Source organism: Rhea americana, unplaced genomic scaffold (genome assembly GCF_003343005.1).
Source record: "Rhea americana isolate MKP2758 unplaced genomic scaffold, rheAme1 scaffold_27, whole genome shotgun sequence".
Taxonomy (NCBI): Eukaryota; Metazoa; Chordata; class Aves; order Rheiformes; family Rheidae; genus Rhea; species Rhea americana.
In genome coordinates, this window is record NW_028186390.1 from 2,126,868 (window position 1) to 2,151,466 (window position 24,599).

The 24,599-nt window shown below is 41.8% G+C and overlaps 1 protein-coding gene across 2 annotated transcripts in view; it reads left to right on the forward strand.

The window, feature by feature from the left end:
- GLIS1 (GLIS family zinc finger 1) overlaps window positions 1-24,599 on the forward strand; it is a 200,564-nt gene that overhangs the window by 96,374 nt on the left and 79,591 nt on the right. For both annotated transcript variants that reach the window (XM_085308005.1, XM_085308004.1), the window contains exon 3: window positions 3,500-4,601. In XM_085308005.1, the coding sequence (XP_085164131.1) occupies window positions 3,500-4,601 (1,102 nt within the window). The remainder of the gene's footprint in view (window positions 1-3,499; window positions 4,602-24,599) is intronic.

The window sequence follows — 24,599 nt, forward strand, 5'->3', positions numbered from 1 at the left end:
GGGAGCCTCTTTGGAAACACTGTTTTAGTATCCTCTGAAAGGCTGCCATTTCTGTGCGAAGGCCTTATGCTCAGCTTTTATCCGCTGCGTGGCAGTGCTGCTGCCTCAGACAGTCTGTCCTTTGTACATGGATGCTCCCTGTGAAGAGAGGGTGGTGGGTATGATGTCCTTCCAGACCCCACTCTCCAATAGGGTCACTCATTGGGAAACCCAGCAGAGCTGCTGTGCGGATGAGCACGTCTACTCAGTGCTTGCTGCACCATGGTGCCTTCCTCTGTCCTTCTTGCACTCCTCTGGCTTACTTGTTCCATATGTATTTGACTGTTGTCCAGAGCCTGTGAAATCCTTAGGGCAAGGACAGCCTGTGTGCACCAGATCTGGAAGATGATCCCTGGCTGTAGCAGCAAGGCCCTGTTACAGGAGAAACAGCCAGTGGATATGAGAGGAGCCACCTGCAACTGGCCTCTGAGCACTTGCTCTCTCTTGCAYCAGTTTGGCTTCTGTGTTGCCCCTTCTGCCCCTCTCCCCGAGGATCTGGGAGGAACCAGCACGGTTTTCCCTAGAACAGTGAAGACAAAATTGTGCTAGGAGTTCAGAAAGCTTGAGGTTCAGTACTTCAACACAAAAAAATCAGGAAATTAAAAGAAAGCCAGATTCCCCCAGCAGAGCTAATCATCACTGGAAATACAAGCTGTTCAAATATGTAGTGCCACAGAGAAAGCGGTATCTCTCAGAAGGGACTTGCTTGTGCAGATCTGTACAAGCAACCTGCACTTAAAATTACATAGGCACAGCTGGGATAAGACTTGGCTGTGTGGATAAGAAGCATGAATTCAGTGCTTCATCTCCTTTATTTCTGAAATAAGGTATTCCAGCTTGCCTTTTGGTTCAGAATTCCACTCTTTTATGTATCGTATAATCTACACTGTACCAGCCTCTCAGCAATGCAACCCTCATTCTTAAAAAGATCTTGTGCTGGCAATATAGACCGATGTTCCTGGGAGTTTTGGGAGCCCAGGATTTCTCAGGATTGGGATGTTTGTACCCTCTTGCAGATACTCTGCACTGACTCCAACTTGAACTCCACGTTTGGATGGGAGCAGAATAGGAGCTTTACGTAAGGCTTAATAATGTGACTTCAGTTATCACAGGCTGAAATGTAAGAATTTGGTTAGCTTTATATGATGTAAGAAATGTGTTGTATTTACTTTAGTCCAAGGTTTTATGACCACTAAACTGTGATACAACCTGAATTATTTAGAAGAGTTCTCATATAGATGAAATTAAATAATAGGAAATGCTGTTCCTGGTATGGTATGCTGTAAAACCTTTTTCAGAATGAGTTTGAAACAACATACTTTTCTACTGAGCAGTGAAGCTCACTAGAGCTTCAGGAAAGCAAGGCAGAGTTTTCCAAACATGTGCAATAAAAGATTTTTACTTTGTATTTTGCTTATGCCACATATTTTACAGACATATGGTTCTGGAAATACTAAAAAATAATGTATGAATACTGCTGTATATTTTTTTAAATGCACCATCTGCAAATCCAGGTGCTTTAAGTTTACCCTGAGACCAACTTTGCAGACCTAAAGGGAGAAATTATAGCTAATGCATTATTGAAACCTCTAAAATTATTAAATAYAGCCTTTTTAAAATTTCAGTGGCAAAATGCAAGCTCTTATTGTTCTATGTCAATGAGAAAATGGGAATTTCAATTTTCTTGTGACATTGAAGTTCTTTATGACAAGTCCTTCTGACCTTGAAAAGTTGGAGCYTAGAAATCTGTTACTTGAAAGCTGCAGTGTTGCCAGTTGTGTGCCTCAGATAGGTGTCATTTTTGACAGTCTTCGTTTCATGGGAAGAAAGTCTTTTTAAGAGTTTTTGATGTTGTTTTGGTTTGGCTTTTTTTCTGATCAGTAGTTCTTTGAGAATTGTTGCCAGGGAAGTCTTAGAATTGGTCCCRATTTCTGATGTTAGTGGTGGATTAATGCAGATTATGGAGGTGAAATCATCCAAGCCATAGAATAAATGCAGTTTATTCAGCAGCTCTGCAGTTTGTTGCCTGGGTACATCCACATTATCTTATATAGACATATTTCATGCTTTGAAAGCTGCCAGGTTTGTCTTAGCTGCACTGTCATGCAAAAATTGCCAAATGGCCAGACTTTCTTTAGCTTTTGTGGTGGTAGCATCAAAAAAAGCAAAAATTCATTTATGTCAGTGTAAGACTCGTGGAGGACCTCTCTAGAGGGTTTGTTGGTTCAGGTATAGCTTCCTTGCACACAGCTGTACTGTTTCTTGTTCCCAGACTGGCAAATCACTGTGTGGGGAAGCCATAGGTCAAGCCCCACCATGCTTCGGGAATCCATAAGGAACACCCAGTGGTCCTGAGGAACAGAACGCAGTTGGGTCATCCACAATACATGTGTGCAGCTGAGATAAAATGTTTCATTTTAAGGCATAAACTAGACRCTAACTGCTTGGATGAAAACATTAGGAAGTAAAGGTCCTGCACGCAGCGTTTTTCTGAAATGGCTGCGGGAATGCATTGAAGTTCTGCTTCTGAGAGACTGGATTCAGCACACGTTTAGAGGTAGGACAGCCTGCACTGGGTCATTCCCCTTCACTGTTTCAGTGTCCCTAACTCTGTTTTATCTGTGCTGTGGTCATGAGAAGATAGATGTCAAGATGTCCAGGTTGAGAGTATCACATCTAAAGGCTACTTTGGCACTTGTTTGTTTGGTCTTGATGATTTGCTGCATTTTGCAGTTGCCAGGAGATCTGCGTAAGTGATTTTTAACCTTTTTTGATTTGCAGATGCATGTAGGTTTTCATTGTGAGAAATGTAAGTGGGGAGGAATGGACTCCCAGTTTAAATGTACTGATTGTGAGTTAGTTATCTTGCGTAGAGCTGTAAGAATGAAGTCAGCTGACCTCTCTTTGACTCTGCGCCGCTGGCTGAAAATGCCATGTTCTTTCTCTGTTTTCTTTTTTTTTTTTCCTCACTGATCATTCTCCTTTAACCGAGTGAAGGAAAGCATCTCTCCAAAGTGTAAGCAAAACTCAGCTGACTTTTTCTGATTCGTGTGAACAAGAACACCAAGGCATTTTCCCAGTGTGCTCTGAGGAAAATGCTGATATTTGAATAATTCAAAAATGCCCAAAGCTCTCCAACTTCATTCTCAGCTATTGTTTTGCCCAATCTATTATGCATTGAAAACCTAGATTGTGATTGATGAATTGCTCGTAGCAGTGGAAGGGAGATTGTCTCTTCTGTGTGTAACCCACTGTGTAAAATTAATCCTGTGTAAAACGATGCTGCCTTTACAAGGGTTGTAGAGGAAGCATTGCAGAATTTTTTGATATAATTGCTGCATTAGGCAAGCAACATTCAGCACAGAGCTTCCATTCTCCAAGGCTTAACAAACGTTGTGTCTTGTACAAAAATCATAAATCSTGTGGCAGTTAGTGATGCTTAATGAAAACTGTATTGCAGGTCGCCCAGGTTTCCCGATTCAGTAGATGCTGCCGCTCCATGCCTGAATGGAAGTCACACAGCTCAGCATATCAAACAAGAGTGCCTGAGTGATTATAAGGTTGCGTCTGAGGCATCTCCGCACAGGAGAATTACGGAGGGGATGGAGCTGCGAGCCTCTGGTAGTCTGCATCCTGAAACAGACCTAATGAATAATAGCTTTACAAATTCGCTGTCATCTTACTTGTTTAATAATGAACATAGCTCCTCCCTGGGTCCCTTGTCACTTGGCACCCCTCAGCACTCGGCGAGGCTACAGTCGAGCAACCTGAAGAAGAGATGCATCTCTGTTGTGCCATCTTCAGCTGAAGGAATCGATATTACAGCTATCATCCACACATCGCAGACGTCACTGGTCACCTGTGTGAATGGACTGCGGACTAATTCAGCTGGTATTTCCTCTCATCCTGTGGAGAGCAGTCATCACAGTGCTCAAAAATCCTCTCGGCCCCAGTCTTGCTCTCAACCTGGAAACCCTTGCAGTATTCCCTCCCCTCCAGCATGTCTTRTACCTATTGCCGCTGAATGTGGCAGAGGTGACTGTGAGCAGATACAAATGCAGTCAGTGGAGGAGAATGGAAACCTCAGCCTTATGATGAATGGTACGAGCATTCCTCATCAAAACGCCTCACACAGCACCCAGAAGGTGAGTTTCTTAAAACAAGAACCAGCTGATGATTATTCTTCCACTTCTGATCTTTTCCGGCATCACCAGGGGTTGCCTCCCCCTTACCATTTACATCAGCAGCTAAGCCAGACTCAAGGGACGCTGCCTCACTTACATGCCTCCATGTCTCCTAAGTCCCTGCAGCACAGTGAGGGGGATGAACAGGACCTCAGCAGTGGCAAGCAGGTCTGTCGGTGGATTGACTGCAGTGCCACATATGACCAACAAGATGAACTGGTCAGGCACATAGAAAAGACACACATTGACCAGCGGAAAGGAGAGGACTTCACTTGCTTTTGGGCAGGCTGTGTCCGCCGGTATAAACCCTTCAATGCTCGTTACAAACTGCTGATTCATATGAGGGTTCATTCCGGAGAAAAACCAAACAAGTGCATGGTAAGTCTGGAATTTATTTGTTTGAATAGAAACATACTACTATGCTCTCTTGTTCTCTCTTCAATATTATTCCTATATAATTATTGTGCTTTCCTGTAATTTGGTCTGCAGCAGGATAAAGGAGAACTGGAGAAAGACCTTAATCTAGAAGGAAATGTTTGAGTAAGAAATACTGTAGTTCTTGGAAAAGAGATTCACTTTCCTTATATGAGAGCTTAGTGCTTTATTTTTTTTTTAATATTCATTAAAGCATTAATAAAGTGATGATCAAAGCATGCAGCAGTCACTTAACGTAAAACAAGTCATTGAGCCTCGGGTGACATTTTTAATCAAGAAACACAAAACACATCTAATGAAATTCTTTTCATTCCTTCAGTTGAACAATAACCCATAGAATTGTGAGTGCAAAAGTTTCAAATGGTAGTTTAAAAATGAAAAAGAATCTTGCTAAAGATTTTAACTAGTTAAAAGACTAAAAAGAGTATCTTTAATTAGATTTTCAAGGTTTCTAGGGGCTTTTTTAATTTGCTAAACAGAGCTTTAAAAATAAGTGAAAACTATTGTTCTCTTCTGATCAAGAAGATGTAAACAACATCARTGTTCCAAAAAGAGGATCTTGGGAATAGCACCATCTCTGCATCTGCCCACCATGATGACAATATGGCCAAACTAAAATAAAAGTTAATGACTTCCATTAAGCTTTCCACATGTTCGAAACAGCGATGATATAAGACCCTAACTGAAACAGATGAAGCAAAACAAGTTTGACATAAGCTTCCAAATTGGGCCATGAAATTTAAAAAGACGTTTTTGTAATATACACATACGCCTRTGTGTGTGCATATACACACACACAAATACAYGCACACGCAAACAAAACAAATGATTATGGCAGCAGGTTGTGTTTCTAGATAGGCAGCATTTTCAACTATGTATCTATTTTGTTGTTTCGATCAGAGAATGATACAATGGAAAATCTTTGTGAAAAAGGTTAGATCAAGACAAACTTTTCCATGGCAAACTGTGGCTTTCTGTGGAGGAATAGCAAAATATGTTTATATAAAAAGCTTATTCTTTTTCGTTTGTTCAAGGAAATGCTTGCTGGCCTGCTACAGTTATGGGAGAAAGGAAGAAAAAAAAGCAGTGTTAGTAATATTTTACTTGTACGGAGAAAAATATTCTCTGTTAGAGGTCATCCTGATTATCTTCTTACTTCTCCTGGATAAATGAATAATGTTATCTTAATATCTGCCCTATTCAGTGAGTAGTCCCTAAAATAATACTGGAAACAATACAGTTATTTAGAGATCATCATTTAATTGTCCAAGATAAAATGGAAAGTCTTTAAGATTTACCTGATTCTCTTCTCTTTKAGCAAGAGAACTGACTTGCTCATTTCCAGAAATAGCTCAATCCCGCTTYGTAAATATGTAAACAAGCTTGAACTTCCTAGGAATACTTTTTGTTCTAAATCATCAAAGGATAATGAAAGCTGGTTGCTTCTTTCTAAATAAAAGTATAAATAAGCTGTGAAAGTGTAACGATTTTATTTTAGCCTACTTTTTGTTTTTGATGTTTTTAGTCACCTACAAAGATATTGGTCTTCTCCCTGCTTTCTTCTCCCAGTTTTTAAAGGAGATGTTTAAAATGGTTTAGATGGTTAGCTTTGCTATGATGATGAGAGGTTCAGTAGGCTCCACAGATGGGCAGAACTCTTGTCTTTTCTGTAATATACATATTTGACAGGTATTGTAGCAGATTTATAATGTTACATTTCCATTCTTTCAGGAAACTGCAAAATCTAGGCAAGTTAAACCATGTAACTCTTAGCAAATGCTAAAAATTCCCTCATTTCAGTTACTATGTTCATAAGAGAAGATTGATAACTTCTCAAGGTCTGGTGTTGCGAACAGGTTGCAAAAGCCTTTGTGTCTGCTGTCGTAGGCAGCTTCCATAGCGCTGCGTATAGCCTGGGTGTGTGAGAACATAAAGTCTGTTTCATCCCGGCTGATACTGTCGTCGTTCCAATACGCGGGACACCGCGGTCGGAATTAGGAGCTTAACATCGCGGAACTGGCAGTTAACTCCTTTATTGCCAGAATAACACCGTACCGCTCTCGTCAGAGGTGTCCGTGTTACCTGGTGACACACAAAGGTTACAACCTGCAGTCCTGGGCTGGAGTAAAACTGGATCCAAGTGAGCACATGAAAAATTGTCTTTGCAGCTTTAGTTTTCCACCCTGGAAAAAGCTTGATCTAGCAGGGACAAGATCTGAAGCTTCAGCACGGCTCCTTAAAGTTATTAATATCAAGTGGGATTATTTGCCCAGCGAATTCCATTCCACTTTGAACAGAGGTTGCTGTGCAGTGCTTCATTGTGCTCTGATGTCATGTCATTTTAAATGATGGCTTTTCTTTTGATGTGGTAATAATTGTGCTGTTACCGCTGCAAATTAAGAAGGCAATTCATTGTGTGTCTATTGAGGGCTGAGATTTTGTTTCATTTTTGCTGTAGCTCTGCTAAAATAACTTTACATCTCTTGGTATTTGTAGTGGAGATTTTCTTTCGCTGTTCACAATTACCCATTGTACTTCCTTTTAAAGCCGTTGATTTTGTTCCCCTCTGTAAGATTACTAGCTGACTAGGTATTGAACTGCTCAGGAGAGGCTAACAGCAAGCATTACCTCGCCCTCATACATAAAAGCGCTTTTCCATGTAAAATTATTAATTTCTTATGACAGGCTTTGCTACTATGTACTGTAATAGACAAAGGAATTTTGGAATTCAGGCTACTTGAGAACAGGAAATACATGAGACATTTTGATTGAAAAGTAAATGGCACTAAAACTGCAGTTAATCCTTTTATTATCTTTCCAACAGCAGTTTCCACAATACTTTCATGAGGTAAGCTTCCTCCAGTCCAACTGTAACACTCTCATCATTACAGCTGGTTTAAATTTAGCTAGCCTGCTTCTTTCTTTACTACAGACAGTCGACAGGCAAAACAGTATCTGGTGTAGAGAACTCCCGACGTTTTGAGTACATATTCTGCTCTCTCTGTTTCATTGCCAAAACCTGCACTCTGTGTATTCTGTTTTCATATTCTGTTAAATATTCTAATTAAGTGGTGCCTTCTCTTCATTGTATCCCTGAGTTTGGTTTTTCCTTGGGCTCTGCAAGTAGTCTAAAGGAAACTACCTAATCTCTTTGCAATATCCTGTTATGTTTCATACTTAACTCATGTTATTTTAGTTTTATTAAATTTGGGGTTCATCTGCATTATAATCAAAAATATATCCAAAAAAAATAATGATGCAATGCCTTTAAGACTTTAACTTCTGAAGATTAATTTCATGCTTTTTTAGATTTGATGTCCCAGACAATTGGAATTTTGATTGTCTGAGACAGCAAAAATTAGCAAGCTTAAATAGTTTTTATTCAAAAAAGAAAAGTTTCTCATAGCTACATCTTTTGCTATCTTCCAGTACTTTGGTGGRTAGAACCATGCTGCTCTCCAAATACTGTATCCTCAGTTTAAGCCTCTGTTTGCAAATGTAAATACAGAGCTGCTCATTTAGTTGTCTAGAATTATTTGATTTGGACAAGTCCATACTTGGCTTACCAATGTGTCCTCTTACACTCTTGTGGCTCCATAAAGAGTAGAAAATGAAGTTCCCATCACTRTATGCATGTGTGCTCAGGGAAGCTCTGTTGCAAGCCTTCACAGACATGAGCAAAGGTAAGTATGTGTATCTTTGTGTAATTTCTACGTGTGCGATTTGTTTTAGCAGAAATTGAGTTTCATAACTTGTATGAAATCCATGAAGGGAGATGGCCAGTGGTAATAGCTGTTGTAAATGTCTCTTATTTCACACATTTTAAAGAAACAAGTGCCTCCTGAATATGTTCTGGACCTGTTTGTCATGTCATGCTCCTACCCAGTTAAGATTGGAGCACAATCCTTTTTCTTGCATGTGTGCAAAATAGTCAGTTTGGGACCAGTTTTGATGCAATGATTTGGGTGCCAGTGTTGTACACAGTGAAATTCACAAAAGTACTGTGAGTAATCAGGTCTTTTGAATCCCTAAGGGGGTCATACTATAGGTACCCTATTGGACATGGGGAAATTGAAACATAGAGAAGATAAGTAATTTGCCTAAAGGCATCACTAGGCAATTTCAGCATTCCAAACCCAGATCTTACGTTCAGATCACTACATCACATGTGCTAACCATTGGCCGTTCTACCTATGAAACAGATTTTTGTACAGATCACATAAAAGGTAGTAGTCCTGTAGAACTTTTTGTTGCTTTTATTGTAAATCTATGATGTAGGTGGTTTGACATGTCATAAACCTGTGAAAACTCCTCTGAGGACCAGAAGGCCTTACTACATTTGTAATACGTCACCCCACTATTACACTTACAAACAGAAAAGGGTCTACTGGGCAGATTAGTATTATTGCTACTGCTACTAAGGAAACCAGTGTGGAATCTCTGTTCTCAATAGATAGCAAGTAATATGCTGACTTCAGTCAGTGGGGAGCGTGTATTTAGCAATGCATGGTGAATATTGAGCTCTACAGATGAGGCTAAGAGACAATCGTGCATCTGTGGGAAAAATAGGTGTAGATGCTTTACATTACTTCACCTAAACAGTAAGCTTCCTCACCTGACTCAAGGTTGTGAGGGCCTGCAAAGTGTTTTCAGCTTTCCAAGTGAAGAGTGTAATGCACTGATGCCAGTGGAGTACTTTAAAAAAAAAACATTCATATTAGTCTATTTTCCTTTGAAGTCAATAGTAGGAAGCATTCATTCTATCAAAGCTGCCTTTCCAGGGATCTCTCTTTGTTAGGTCTCTCTGATGGCATTTGCYGATACTGTCAAGGAATTGAAGCATTTAAAATGCTTGGTGATTAGAGGAGGAGTAGACAGCAATTCAGTGGTTTGCTGAAGATGCAATGTTTATTTGTTATGAAAACCACTACAGATAATGTGACTGGTCAGATGGGTTTCAGCATGCCCCAGCACTGGCAGACAGTGGCTCTAGGCTTGGCTCCACATCAGCTATTGCTCGATGGCAGCTGGTGAGTTTTCGAACTCCTCCGCCTGAGTCCACAGGAGATCTCCAGACCAGCAGATCCTGCAGAGCAGAAGCTGTAGAAGCTAGAGGACCTCATTGCTTCTGCGAATGGGGCTGTGCCCTGTTTCGTCGTGGTCGAACAGCAGTGCCAGTTTGTAGTTCCTAGTGCCGGCAGGAGGTACAGCACAATAGTACAGCAGAACAGTCTGGTGTCTTAAGGGCTTTGAGTGTTGCCTTGTGGAGCTGAGCTGCAGAGGAAGGAGCTGCCCGTGTTTTCCCTGGGGCATTATCAGCCTCCGGCGTGGCCCCAGGCTGGCTGGCCTTGCCGGCGTTCATTGAAGTGCACCTGCTTTTGCGGGCCTCTAGAGAAAGGCAGAGGATGCCGGGCCACGTGGACTTTTGCTCTGATCGAACAGGGCCATTTTTCTGTGCTTTTGCAGCAGTTTGATGTGGGTTAGGTCTGGCAGGAGCACTCTCGGGTTTTTGATTGCCTGAAACTGAATGAATGCAAGTGGGGTAAATTCTGACTGCTGCTGAAGAAGGGTATTCCAGTTCGCTTGCATACCTTAAAAGCTTTACGTAGGACACTGAAGAGGTCCTGATAAATAGGATATGGCTTCCACAGAGGGCTTTGTAATACGTTCTGTTTTTAGCCTACGAGGGACTTTGRTTACACGGGTTTTATTCCATTTGACTTGACAAATTATTCAGTAATTGAGAACCTGGTTAAAACATAATCATTCTGTTTGTCTGCAGTTTTTCTGGCAGATCCGTACAGAGCTAGTCACCAAGGCGTGTAGATGCGGTGCTCTCTCAGCCTTCTAAGAAATGAAATGAGGTAATAATCGTARTATCACCACAACGCTCCCTCACCCTGTGAAATGCACTGCCATAGGGTATAAGCAGATTAGTTAATATTACTGTGTTTTTCAGTGCTGAGTCATTTCCTCTAATAATGCTTAGGATCTGCTCAAGCTAAGATGAGAGGAATAAGCAGACACAGTGGTTTAGGGAACAGATAGCCTTGTGGCGCAAGGGTGAGTATTCTACATTCCATATTAGAAATTTTACTAGGTATTCTAGACTAGTTTTTTCAAATCAGTAGTAATATYATTACAGAACAGAGTTGTGTGAAAAAACATTTGTGAGTCAGGGTCACATTCAATTGATGAGTGAATTTGGCAAATAGAATGGTGGGAAGATGGGGGATTGGACTGGAGGGTTTTGTTACTGTTGACATTTTCTAAACAGTGTAGCATTTTGAGAATAATGAAATACTTCTATRCTTTAATCCAGCCTTTTTAACTTTCCATTTCAAAATGAAAAGAACTAAATAAGAGGGGTTTTGGGGAGTTGTGTGAAATCTCTTCCAATTTAGTTTATTCGGTGTTTTTATTTTGCTAGAGCAATCCCCAAACAATCCTGTTTCAGCTCATCCTGGAGTGATTTATCCCTTCTACAATGTTTTGATTTGACTACTGAAAAATATATTATTTACATAACTCCAACTGTGACATGATGATCTGAGTARAGGAGAAATAATCCGTTTTCCTCTAAAGCAGCAAATATTTGTCAGAATCCTAAATACTTTGAGCTATTGAGAAATATCCAGCAATGATCTGATCTGCAGAGAGTATCTTACAGGAAGAAAACTTTTTGTCTTAAAAATTGTTCCCCATGGTGACTGTGCTGTTTGCCACCTTTATGCCACATAGATGAGGCAATTGCAGCTGAACTCCTTCATACTCAAAGTCATTCATGTTCTGTGTCAAAATAATGTAGCCTAAAGTATGCCCAAATTTAAAACTTGAAATTTATTAGTTGTGACCTGCAATGTGTGGCTGCCAGAAACCAAAATTCTAGGTATTGCTCCCAGGTCTTTTGGAAGATTTCTCATGGGCTCCTTTCCCCTTCCCTTTGCCCAGCTTGCATAAAAATGACATCTTGTTACCACCTTATCCCCTTGTCACCGAGAACTCAATAAGTAGTGATTCTTTCTCCTTTTAAGACACTGAGAATTATTTCCAGCTCTATTGTGGCCTGGCTCTGGATGATAATGCACATGCAGGTTTAGTCAAACCTCAGTCTCAGCACAAACCCATAAACCTCTCATGAGGCATCACCTTTTGAAGATATCTTGCAAGCAGCCACTAACTCACAATTCATTCCAGCTGCACAAGATCACTTTTTTTGYGGTGCAGATCAATGAATTGTATCAAATAATCACATCTGAGGATGCAGAAAGGGAAAGGCTTTCCAGCCTCCAAGCACTGACTTTGCAATAACTCTTCAGGATTTCTTTTGCTCATCATTCCCTGTGTAGCCAAAGTGTGACAAGATTTCTCTCTCACTATGCATCCTGTCTGAGACTGAGCCATCCATCACTTTCACTATATGAATCTGTGCAGGAGTAAAGCTGAAGCAATATACCCTCAGCTAGGCAGACGCATTCCCCATCTAGTCATGTGTTTTGCAGGGCAGTAAATGCGACCGTGAACTACCTGCTACCTGCAGGAATATCTTAAAACATCTCAAGAGCATCTCAAAGATGTAGCCAGCTTTTTAGTCCTAAAACTGCAATTCTTCAGGGTCCCGAATGATTTCAGTAGGGTGAGTTGTCTCCAGGAGAGGTGGGTAAGAAGACTACTGTAGGCAATGTGCAGTAACCTAATATCTAGGAGCAATGACAGAGGACTTTGTTTTTTCATTACAATTTCATTTTTTAAATTGTGCATCTGAATATTATTAATCTTATCATTTAAAAGATGGAGAGCTTTAAAGYTCCAAAATGTTAAACAAAGTCCTTGTGACTATGTTTTTGAGGTTAAGTGCTTGGCTTTATTTTATTTCTGTGTATGTGTTCTGTGGGGATTTTTATAAATAGCATGGAATTGTTCTGAACTCTCCGTGATTTAGCCTTTCTGAACACCAGTTAACCTCAAGAAAGAAAAATAGCTTGAATCACCTGGCGGAGAGTTTGGTGAAATTAAAAAGCAGTAATATTAAATATTGTTTAAAAACTGTGCCAACGATATACTCATTAATGTCTCTTATTAGGCCAATACATTTTAATGCTCTATATTAGTGAAACATATGTCATTTAATAAAAATTTAATCTGTACTTGCAGGCAGCACAAAGGCCGTATAGTATAGTCTCAGGGGAGAAAGAGGAATTTAGTGCACATTAAAAACTTTATGCAGTCCTTTACGCAGTTGGATCTCAGTTCTAAATGTGATGCATTTGCTTGTTACTTGTTACCAGCAACAGTTAGCCTTTAACAATCGGATGAGAAATAAAAAGCCATAGTTCCCCAAAGCAGGGTGTTTATGTCAGCTTGGGCTTCATAGTGGGCTAAAGTCTGAAACCTTCGCTTACTTGTTTAGCAAGTAGTCCAATGGGCCTAGTAATAAAATCATGTGTTATTTAAACTTAGTATACCAAAATTTACCTTCTGGCCTCTGACAAGTCACATTCAGCATGATTTTCCAAAGCAGACCCTGATTTTGGATAGCTCTATTTTGGAGGTCCCCAATGCAGATAGGGCACCTCTGAAGTTCAGGTCCTATTTCTTCAAACGACAGTATAAGTGAGTTACTGAAATTTCACGAGTACTTCTGGAAATTCTGACCTTAGATATTTCCTTCCTCAGATTCCTCACTAGTACAATGAAATAAAACTCTCTGAAGCGTAGTGAGGTTGAGTAATCCTGGTGAGTTAGTGAGGCCAGTAATGCATCTACAATGCCATTTTGCATCTGTAATGGCTCCTTCTGCTGAGAATATCAGAGATTTTCCGAGCTGCAGCCTGTGCAGCATTCCCTTTGCAATGAAAGCTACTGTGCCCAAATTCCAGATACAGAGAAATTCATGCAAACTACTCTGCTACTTTCTGTCCCTGTTTACATTGGTGTAATTGTGAAGAATCCCTGAATATACACCAGGGTGCATGAGCCCAGAATGGCTCAGCCACAAGGTGCCAAAAGCCACACATTGAGTCTCTGGCAGAAAAGGCAAGAAAAAGAACTACTGCTTYCTGAAGTGTTTTCTCTTCTGCCTATTTCTTAAAGTTGGTGTGAGGCCTGAGACTGTGCACCTCTGTTGACAAATAGTGAATCTCATGGGTTAAGGCCCTAGAAGGAAGGGGGGTCCAGGAGAGCTGACTAATATTCAAACATCACTTCCTCCAAGCTCAAGAGCGGTGCATCCCTATGAGTAAGAAGTGCAGCAAAAGGGGCAGGAGACCTGCATGGGTGAGCAAGGAGCTCYTGGCCACATTCAAACAGAAGAAGAAAATACACGGAMTGTGGAAGAGGGGACAGACTACTTGGGAGGGTTACAGGAATGCAGTCAGAGTACGTAGAGATGCGTCAAGGAAGGCTAAGGCCCAGCTGGAATTAAGTCTGGTGAGGAATGTTAAGGACAAGAGGAAGGGCTTCTTCAAATACATCAGCAGCAAGARGAGGAGTAGGGAAAACAYGGGCCCRCTACTGAATGGGGCGGGGGCCCTGGTGACAAGGGATACAGAGAAGGCAGAATTCCTGAATGCCTTCTTTGCTTCAGTCTTCACTGCTGAGGGCAGCCCTCATGAACCCTGTAGCCTGGACGTGAGGGAGAAAGTCTGGAAAGGGGAGGACTTTCCTTTGGTTGAGGAGGATAGTATTAGAGACCTTCTGGGCAGGCCAGACATCAACCAATCCMTGRGCCYGSATGGGATGYACCCACGGRTACTGAGGGGGCTGGYRGATGYTGTTGCCAGGCCRCTCTCCATCATCTTTGAAAGGTCCTGGAGAACTGGAGAGGTGCCTGAGGACTTGAAGAAAGCCAGTGTCACTGCAGTCTTCAAGAAGGGCAAGAAGGAGGACGCAGTCAACTATAGACCGGTCAGCCCCACCTCCGTCCCTGGAAAGGTGATGGAACAGCTCCTTCTGGATGCCATCTCCAGACATATGGAGGAAAAGAAGGTGATCAGGAGTAGCCAGCATGGATTCACCAAGGGGAAAWCCTGCTTAACCAATGTGATAGCCTTYTCTGATGGAATGACTGTCTGGGTAGATGAGGGGAGAGCAGTGGACGTTGTGTACCTTGACTTCAGCAAGGCTTTTGACACTCTCTCCCATAACAYCTTCCAGATAAGCTCAGGAAGTGTGGGTTAGAGGAGTGGACAGTGAGGTGGCTTGAGAACTGGCTGAAAGGCAGAGCTCAGAGGGTCRTCATCGGTGGCGTGGAGTCTAGTTGGAGGCCTGTGGCTAGTGGCGTCCCCCCGGGCTCAGTCCTGGGTCCCATCCTGTTCAACTTTTTCATCAACRACTTRGATGAGGGAGCATAGTGCCTCCTCAGCAAGTTTGCTGATGGTACCAAGSTGGGAGGAGTGGCTGACACACCAKAGGGCTGTGCTGCCATTCAGAGAGACCTGGACAGGCTGGAGAGGTGGGYGGAGAGGAACCTCCTGAGGTTCAACAAGGGCAAGTGCGGAGTCCTGCATCTCGGGAGAAATAACCCTAGGCGGCAGTACAAGCTGGGGGCTGACCTTGTGGAGAGCAGCTCTGCCGAGAGGGACCTGGGAGTGCTGATGGATGACAAGTTGACCATGAGCCAGCAATGTGCCCTTGTGGCCAAGAAGGCCAATGGTCTCCTGGGGTGCATTAGGAAGAGTGTTGGCAGCAGGTYRAGGGAGGTGATCCTGCCCCTCTACTCAGCTGTGGTGAGGCCTCATCTCGAGTACTGCATCCAGTTGTGGGCTCCCCAGTACAAGAGAGACATGGAGCTACTGGMGAGAGTGCAGCGTAGGGCTACAAAGATGATCAGAGGGCTGGAGCACCTGCCCTATGAGGAACGACTGTGAGAGCTGGGGCTCTTCAGCCTGGGGAAGAGAAGCCTGAGGGGGGATCTCATCAATGTGTACAAGTAYCTGAAGGGAGGGTGTCAAGGGGACAGGGCCAAACTCTTTTCAGTTGTCCCGTGTGACAGGCCAAGAGGCAATGGGCAGAAATTGAAGCACAGGAAGTTCTGCCTGACTGTGAGGGGGAATTTCTTCCCTGYGAGAGTGACAGAGCACTGGAACAGGTTGTCCAGAGAGGTTGTGGAGTCTCCTTCTCTGGAGATCTTCAAGGCCCRCCTGGATGCAACCCTGTCTACCATGCTCTAGGTGACCCTGCAGAGTGGGGAGGTTGGACTAGATGATCTCCAGAGGTCCCTTCCAGCCTTACTGATTCTGTGATTCTATGATTACTCATGTGAGTAAAGGTTTGCAAGACTGGGATTTTATTCGGCTGTACAGTGGCTTTCAAAGAAAAGGTGGCAACTGCAGAGTGCTCAGCAGTCTGTATTTAATCTTCAGGACATTTGTATTTTCTGTTTTTGGATAACTCAAAGGGGGCTTCAATTCTAATAGCTGTACATTTACATCACTGATATCTGTCATTGCCTGACTTTTCTGTTCACATCCTTGGGTTGATTGTGGAATCAAGGAACTATATGAGTTTTATTCCTGAGTCTACTTTTGTTGTCTATAGGCAATGTCTTCCCTCCATCTCCTTTTTTATTGTTGTGTACAGATAACATATGTGTGAAGAGATCCTACACTCAGGTACAGTGTAACTGCAATGTTAAATAATTGATTTTGATCTTTCTTTTGAAACTGCATCCAAGCCATTTAAAAGTGGGAAATGGAAAAAGCATGTTCTCATAATCCAGCTCAGTAAAGTTTGCACAACTGCTCTTTGTTTCGTCATCCCTACAATAAATCTTTCATTTTTGCCAGTTAAGAATGCCTACTAAATCTGCAAATGATTACTTCCCTGAATTGTGTTGGGATTCTTGCAATACATTTTTCTTACATGGGTAATGATAAAATAAGAGTCCATCAAAAATATTTTATTGCCTGGCAGAGAGCCTTTTATGAAATAGTTTTGATTCAAGGAGATTCTTCCAAGTGTTTTAGAACCATTGCTTACAACTTTCCTTTAACCCTTGCATGGAGGGCTGCCAGGCCCTGGGAACGTCAGAAACAAAGTCAAGTCAATCAGCAACTGGTAGAATGTGGGACTTGGGTATCAGTTTAACCTGCAGCCTTGGACTCGGAGTGAGAGCATGCTGCTTCAACATGTACTTGTAAAGGGTATTATGTTACTATTAGATTAGAAAGCTGATGAATGTCAGACTGGTGGGAACCTTGTAAAACTAATCTGCTGTGTCCATGTTGATATGATTTCACTCTCTGTTTTAGTGAGAGAGAGAAAGATGGAATATTAAAAAAGAAAAAAAAAAAAGAAAAACATCAGGCAAAAGTGATAGAGCCTTCAGGGTCACTGAGTCCAGCCTTTGCGATCCTGGGTATCATGTCACATTACATAATGCCGTCAGTACGCCCCGAGGGACAGAATACCTGTATGTCTGTGCTACTGAGAAAGTATAGTGTCAACACCTTGCCTGGCAACTCAGAGTATTTCAAATTCATGTAAAGCAAATCCTGCCTTATTTATCCCAGTTTCAAAATGGGTACAGCTACATTTATCTGCCGCTGGGCAGTAACTGACTGGCTGCCATGATTGCTTTACTTTTCCTTATAAAGAGACACAATCTCAACCGGGCTCCCTGTAGATCTCAAGCACACTGTCTCCACGTAAAACAAGGCCCATGTGGCTACTCTGGGCATGGCACAGTCATAGTGCCTGAAGACACACACTAGTGTTGCAGGGAGACGGGGTCTGGCAAGAGATCTACCTTGTGATCTTTGCTTGCACTCACAGCACACCAGCAGTAGACTTGACTCAGTGTGRGATGTTCTCAGCAAAACCACATCTAATGTTTGACGAGTTTCCCRCTTGCCTCCTTGCAATAAATTCTCTCCCCAGACAAGACACAGAGTCTTAGTAATGTAGCGCTGAAAAAGCAGAATATGTGAAAAGATGTAAAACTATAACAGTTATTCACAGACTTTCATCTTTCTGCACATCCTCAAACATTATGACATTTTTAATTGCATGGTCGTGGTGGTCTCAGAGTTCACTGTTTGCAATGCTTTGGTCTAACTAAACATTTCTAGCATGTGTTTTGTCTTCAAGAAGTGAAAAGCTGACAACAAACACACAGAAACCTCACATGCATCAGATGCACAGAGCACATCAACTTAGTCAGTGCACGTCTTCCAGCTAGGTGGATGCCAACTAGCATCCCTTCCATTTCAAAATGACAAATCCTCCTCTTTCTTACTGTGTCTTTCTTACTTTGGGGCTGAAATGGTATCTCGTATTATTATTGATCATTTTTTGTTCAAATTTTGAAAGGAGAAGAGAGGAAAAGCTTCCAGGTGAGAAGAGAGTGTGCAGAATTGAGAGGCAGAGGTATTGGAGGGACACAGGGAACATCTGACCAGGGACCAGAGAGCATGAAAGGTYAGATGAGGGATTCTGTATCATCTCTTGTCACAGATGGATATTGAAAAGCAGCAAATTTAGTAGTTCTTAAAAGAAAGAGCACAGAGCAAAGTGGAGTGATCGGGATGGAAGGAAGCCTTGTGATTCAAGGGTGTTCTGTAACTGGACTGCGATATCCCATACAGTCTGTCAACTGCTTTTAGACAATTTGTAGCTGGGCTGCTGGGATGACAACATATTTAAAACATGAGTATTTGTAGTAGCATTACTTCATTTCCAGTGCTGTAAAAATACCATTCATATAATGGGTAGCTGCCTGCAAGTTCTCATAATTTCAGCTGTTTTGGAATTACAGGAGTTCTGTTCCTTCATGGCAAGCATCCATCTCTCATTTTAGCATCTTTGGCACTCGCCTAAAGGATGGGAAATTAAAAAATGATAAAGGAGACAGAGAGAGTCTTTTAARGAAAGATTAAAGGAATTAAGCAAGGGCTGGGGGGAGAGACAAGAGGAAAGGGAGGGATTGTTTAGACGAGGGTAGAGGATATAAGTAGGGGTAATCGGACGAAATCAAGCAAAGGAAAATTTCAAGCTAGTCTTTCAGTAAAGGTTTCCTAATAGTAAGGTGTATTTTAGAATGGAACAATTTCACAGTGGAAATAGTGGATGCCCAATTGTATGAATAATTTAAGCTAGACTGTGAAGAACTGGAAAATGTATTGTAGAGAATCATCTTGAATGTAAACTTGGTTATTCCTGATTTCTGACATTCTGTGAAAAAACGTTGATTGAGTCATTAGGCATAAGATAAGGGCCTATATTAACAGGCACAGGAGAACAGTTTTGAGCCTTCAGATGTCTGCACTCTCACAATATTGCTTGCTTACTTTGTCCTCCTGATGTTGCTGAGATAGCTGGGGATAGCCACAAGGCAGGGGGTGCTCAGCATTCCCTAGGATTTGGGCTGCACTGTCCTTCCATGCATCCCATGGCCAGAGCATCTCACAAACAGGTGCTTCCCTGGCACACTGGAAAACATGACTGGCTAGAGCAGCCGGTTTACCAAGAAGGATACCTTCTGTGCTGTCTTGCCCTTACCAGACTTGACCTTTATAGAACAAAATGTTTCTTCTCACCATTCTTCGATTTGCTTTTCATCCCAGTGAATGCTATTGTGGCGCCAAGACCATTGTGCCACAAATGACCGTGCCATGACATACGGATATTTTATTTCTGCTGTGAAACTGGGCAGATAAAGACTGTAGGTTGAGCACAGCAGCTTGACCTGCAAAGTCCTGGTCCAACTTCCTGAAATGTCAGGCAGTAAAATCCAAGTTTTGGTCGAAGCGTAACATTTCCGTGTGTGTTGATCAGTGTCCCAGAGCCTGGGGTTTGCTCTGTGTTTTGRCTGGGGAAGGGCAGTGGGCACAACTGCACTGTGGACATGGGAGCTGCACAGCTGGCGCATCACCATCAAGCATGAAAACAAAACCTCAAGGGACAGAGTGAGGATCAGCTGCTTCCTAAACACCTCCTTTGATAAAACTGTACCCTATGTTTATCAGTTCAGCAGCATCTCTGAGCAAGATAGACATGGCAGGAAAGAAAGATAAAGAAAAGTGGGAGAATGCTACCTTCCTGTTTACATTTGGCATGGACTGGGGTTCCTTGCAAAGCTATTTGCTGAGCAGGAAGTGCAGAGCACACCAGCTCTGTTTGCTTTCAGTTTTTGCACCAGCCATTTTGAATGAGTTGTTTGTCTTTAGGAGGTGAAAGCACTCTCTTTAAGAATTTGTCTAATGGATATACTTAGACAACAGAGGACTATTTTTGCAAAACACCAGAGGTGCAAACTTAGAAGGTAGCTTAAGCTTGTTTTGAATATTTCAGATTGTTAGATATAGGCTCTGTATATGGAAGTTGTTTTAGGAAAGTCTGTGTTGAAACACGTCTCTGAATGGTGAGAGAAAAAAATGGGTATTGCAGTCATCCCAAATACTTTCAATTTTGATTGTTTATAGCAACGCTGACAGAAATCAACACTATACACAAAACTGGTTTTGAAACTACTCTTTTTTTTTCAGAGTTAATGACCCACAGGCTAATGGAAATTTGCCAGTTTTTACCAGCTGGGATCTGGCCTGATTTTTGCTGGGAATGAAAAGTGCAAGGCAAAGAAACGGTTAGGTTTTTTGAAAGTCTGTAATGGTTGTCTTCTTTCATTATTGTATAGCCTTTGCTTTTTAGTATATTGTGTTTGTGATTGACCTGTACTTAGCAGAAATACCTGCTCTGTCCATGGAAAATATAATGCACTCGGCCAGGAATTCCCTTTGATAACTGCATTTAGATCCACTTATGTGAAAACCCAAACCCATCTGAGTCAATTCGAGAGGTCTTCTACTAGAGCATGGCTTTAAGGATCCCCTGACAGCTCAGCTCTAACTCCATCCAGAAGAGGGTACTCATATATATTTTATAATATGCTACTGGTTTATTGTGCTTGGGTCTTTCAGAGCCATGCCTTGGGACTTCCCACGTTACAAGCACGGCCGATTTGGCTCACATGCTTCACCTGGAAAAGGCAGACTCTGTACCTGAGTGCTTTTGTTCCTAAAATCAACAAAAGAGAGTGAGCAAGCCATTTATACCAATTATATGAAACAAAAAAATCCCCTAAAGGCAAGACTATATACCATGCATTATATTCAGGCAAGTGTGGGATCATTAGTGTCATTCATAGTAATTCAATTTACCCCCGTGGCTTCAAACAATACGTGGCTCGTAGCCTTGTGAATTGGTGTGCTTTAAGAATTACATGACAGCCCTACATTTTTAGAAGGAAAACTCTTATGTTTTTTAGTATCATGAAGGTTTTATTGTTGCAGAAGTTTCTTTATGAAGATAGATGTTACTTCAGTTCACACTAAACAGATTGACTCTGGAGTTTTCAGACTCAGTATTCCAGAGACAAATTGTGAAAGCATCTAATTGTAGCCTAAACAAAACCATATTTTTCATAAAAGCATGGCAATATATCATTCTAAATCTGTGGTGCTGTGCCCAGGAACCATTTCAAGTACAAAAATCCAGTGTACAAAATAGCCACCTTAGACAAAACAAACTATCAAACCAGTATATCAATTTGAGTGCTTTTGATTGCAATGTTACACTGAAAATGTTATTGTTTAATAATAAATGTTATTGTATTTAACTCTCTGTCCCTTCATAAAGTCAAAGACACCAAAGTATACTTAGGAAAACAGTAAATACAGAATACTGGCACATTTAGCTTAAATGCAGTTACTAGTAAAAATCTGTAATAAGACTGTCTAATCCAGGACTGATTGCAGCCAGTTTTAATTTAGATTATGAAAGATGAAGAACAGAGAGTTTTTAAATCCCACTTTCCAGTTCTTTSCTATATTTGTAAGTGTACAGTGGCTTTATTCATGGCCTAAACGTGGTTCTGATAAATTTTGATAAATGTTTCATAATGTTACTATAGAAATCATCATTTCTATTTCTTCATATTTCAGACACATCGTTTAGCTATCAAATTGTTGGATTTGTTTGAGGGGAAAAGAGTTTGGTGAGAAGGGCTGAGAGTGAAGGCACTGGTTATTCTGGTAAATATGGAGAAATGTATGCTACCGAGAGGGCAGCTCTGCTGTTGGACATGCTGGAGCAGTTGCAGARGGGCCATTGCAAGTCTCAGGTGGGACTGTAGCTGTGGCAGCGTGGGCTGGTGAGGTGCTGTTCCCCACTTACCCATCTGTGAGGGTGACTGAGCACCACAGTGTGCTGCCCTGAGGTTGTGGAGTCTCCATTTTTGGAGGTACTCAAAAGCCATCTGAACAGGGTCCTGGGCAACCTGCTTCAGGTGACCCTGCTTGAGCRGAGGGGTTGGACCTGATGATCTCTAAAGATCTCACCCAACCTCGGTTGTTCAGTGTTCCCATGTATTTGCATGCTGCTCTGGCGCATCTGCTCTGGGCAGACAGTGACTGTGGGACACTGGGCGGGAGAGACACCTTTGGGTCCCAAGGTGTCTCCCAGCTGCTGTCTCTTGGGGCAAGGCCGTGTCTCCATCCTTTGCGCACCTGCGTGAATCCTCCTCAGCAGCAAACTTGAATCCKCTGCCATTTTCTGAAGGTAAATTTCAGCTGCAGTGAAAGCAGAGGTAAAAATCCTGTTGGCCACAAAGGAGCGGGAACACAGACAGGTTCTGTGTGACAGAAGCTTGATTAATCAAGCTCCCGTGCGCTGGGAGCTGGAGGCGTGAGTGGCTGTCCCGGGGCTTCGCTGTACTGCAGGCARCTCTGTTGCGTGGTGCCTCTGAGGGCTCCTCTCTGTAAGAGCCCCAACACGTTCGAAAACAGGGTGATTCAATCTGAGARGCTTAGAAGTTTGCAGCTCAGCTTTAGGGAAGACATGTGACGTGAATCATCCAGGAACTCTGTTTTTTCAGTGAATTTGATGGTAATTGCACACTGCAGTAACGTTTGGTACTAAACAGGATGAGACATTTATTACAGCGAGTCATGTCGCACTGAAGGGCAAGTGTTCCTCAGATACAAGCAGACAGCTCATGGCTGGCTGGCTTTGGGGTGACAGGGGGAATATATGATATTTATCAGCAAGGAGTCATAGGAGAAGAAAAGGACACAGCTCCTTTATTCCCCCTTCCTCTGTAAATTTGGCCCTCTCTGGTTATTGCGAATGCAGAATTTTAACTTTGCAGCATAGCGACTGTTTTAATTTTTGGTTTGGGGTCATCCAGAAAASAAAACTTGTGATAGGAATCAGAGTAAAAAGGACAATTCATGGTTGCAGTGTATGAGTCAGTTCAGGAATAAATAAAATTGATGGCTAGTATGGGTGCCGAGGGCAATGTATTAAGCATTTTCCCCCCTTCAGCGGGCTCCTGAGGGTACTGACGTYAGGGCCACGACGTGCTCACAGCCTGGCGAGCCAGTGGGCACCCGTGAGGGGGTAAGAGCAGACTTGGAAATACCAGAGATGGGGCAGACGGGGCTGGTGCTCGGCACAGCAGCGTGGCTGATGGTGATCGGGTTCACGGACAGGGTATTTCTGATCTCATTACCTCTTTGGTTGCCACTTTGGGCTTTAGCAGCAGAGTGTCCTATGCAGTAGCAATGTTAGAAATGGGCTTCCTATGTTTGTTCCTACTCTCTTCATTAGTAGTAATGGAGTGCAAAAGTCTAGCTCTTTTTTTTTTTTTTTTTTTTTTTTGTTATCCAAATAAATACAGTTGTCAGGTCCAATTGTGGTCGTATGTGGATTATAGGAACTGTACTATTTAAATATTTGCTCATAGCACTACCCCACTGCCTTATTAAGCCTTCTAGAGCACTGGGTCCAATAAGGAATTAAGTTCACTTGGAGGGGAGAGGATTTCTTCTTCAGTTCAAAAGCTACCCATCACATTTGGAAAGACAAACAGGAAGAGAACACAGACAAAATGTGAAGAATATGTATACAAGCTTAGAACAGGGAAAATAAGAAAGTCAGAGGTTACATCATGTTATTGTAAGAATATATTATTTTGTTTTCAAAACTGTTATTCAACAGCAGGATGAATCCTTGAGTCATTTAGCGTTTGAACTTCCAAAACAGTTTGCGGTTGTTCCATCATTATTCTCACATGATCCCAAAAGACACAAAAGTTAGAGGCAGTGATTAATCTTTCTGCATTAATGGCCTCATCCAGCATTTACTAATGTCAAGAGAAAGCTCCTTGTGTCCTTCAACAGACTTTGGAGYCAGCCTGCGATTTTTCATAATTACATACAAGCAGCAGATGAGAAGAAAGTTAGGAGAGTCTTTCCAAGTCCCAAGGAGCCAATTTAAGAAACTGCTATATTTTGTTGTATCTGTATCTAACAACCTTAAGATGTACTTAGGAATACACAGACACATGGCTTATAAGTCACTGTGATCATTTCCTACCTTTGATGCTTTGCTTGGTTTAAGATGGGTTGTGTGTGTATGTGTATACATGAGAGTAAATGCCCTAATCCTAATTGAAGATACATAGACATATAACAAAATGAAGTGCTTATATAATACCATAAAATAGCATAGCGTTTTTGTATAAATCATATTTCTGCATAAATTTCCTACAGCATATATGTCCAATGTGAATAAATTCTTGTCACAGTAGTGGATTTTATCTATATATTTGCCTTTATAAACTAGCAGGTAATAATTTAATTCAAAAGGTCCTTCCAAAAATGCAATTAATGTCTTTTGTTATAGTTTCCCTGGGTTTAATAATCCCCTCTTCCAGATTTACATTGGTTTCTGGAAAGTAATGCTTATTAGAATGTTTTTCCAAATTGGCCACAATAATCCACTGCAGTCTGCCAGCTGAATCATTGCTATGCTTGTGAAATTGCCAGCGTTGCCTGACAGTTATTATTGGGGTAGGAGGGGAGGGGAAAAGGGAACGAAAGTTTCATAATATGTCACTGTTACTGATACCTTGGCTATGGGTCTTATATTTGGATTGAAGTG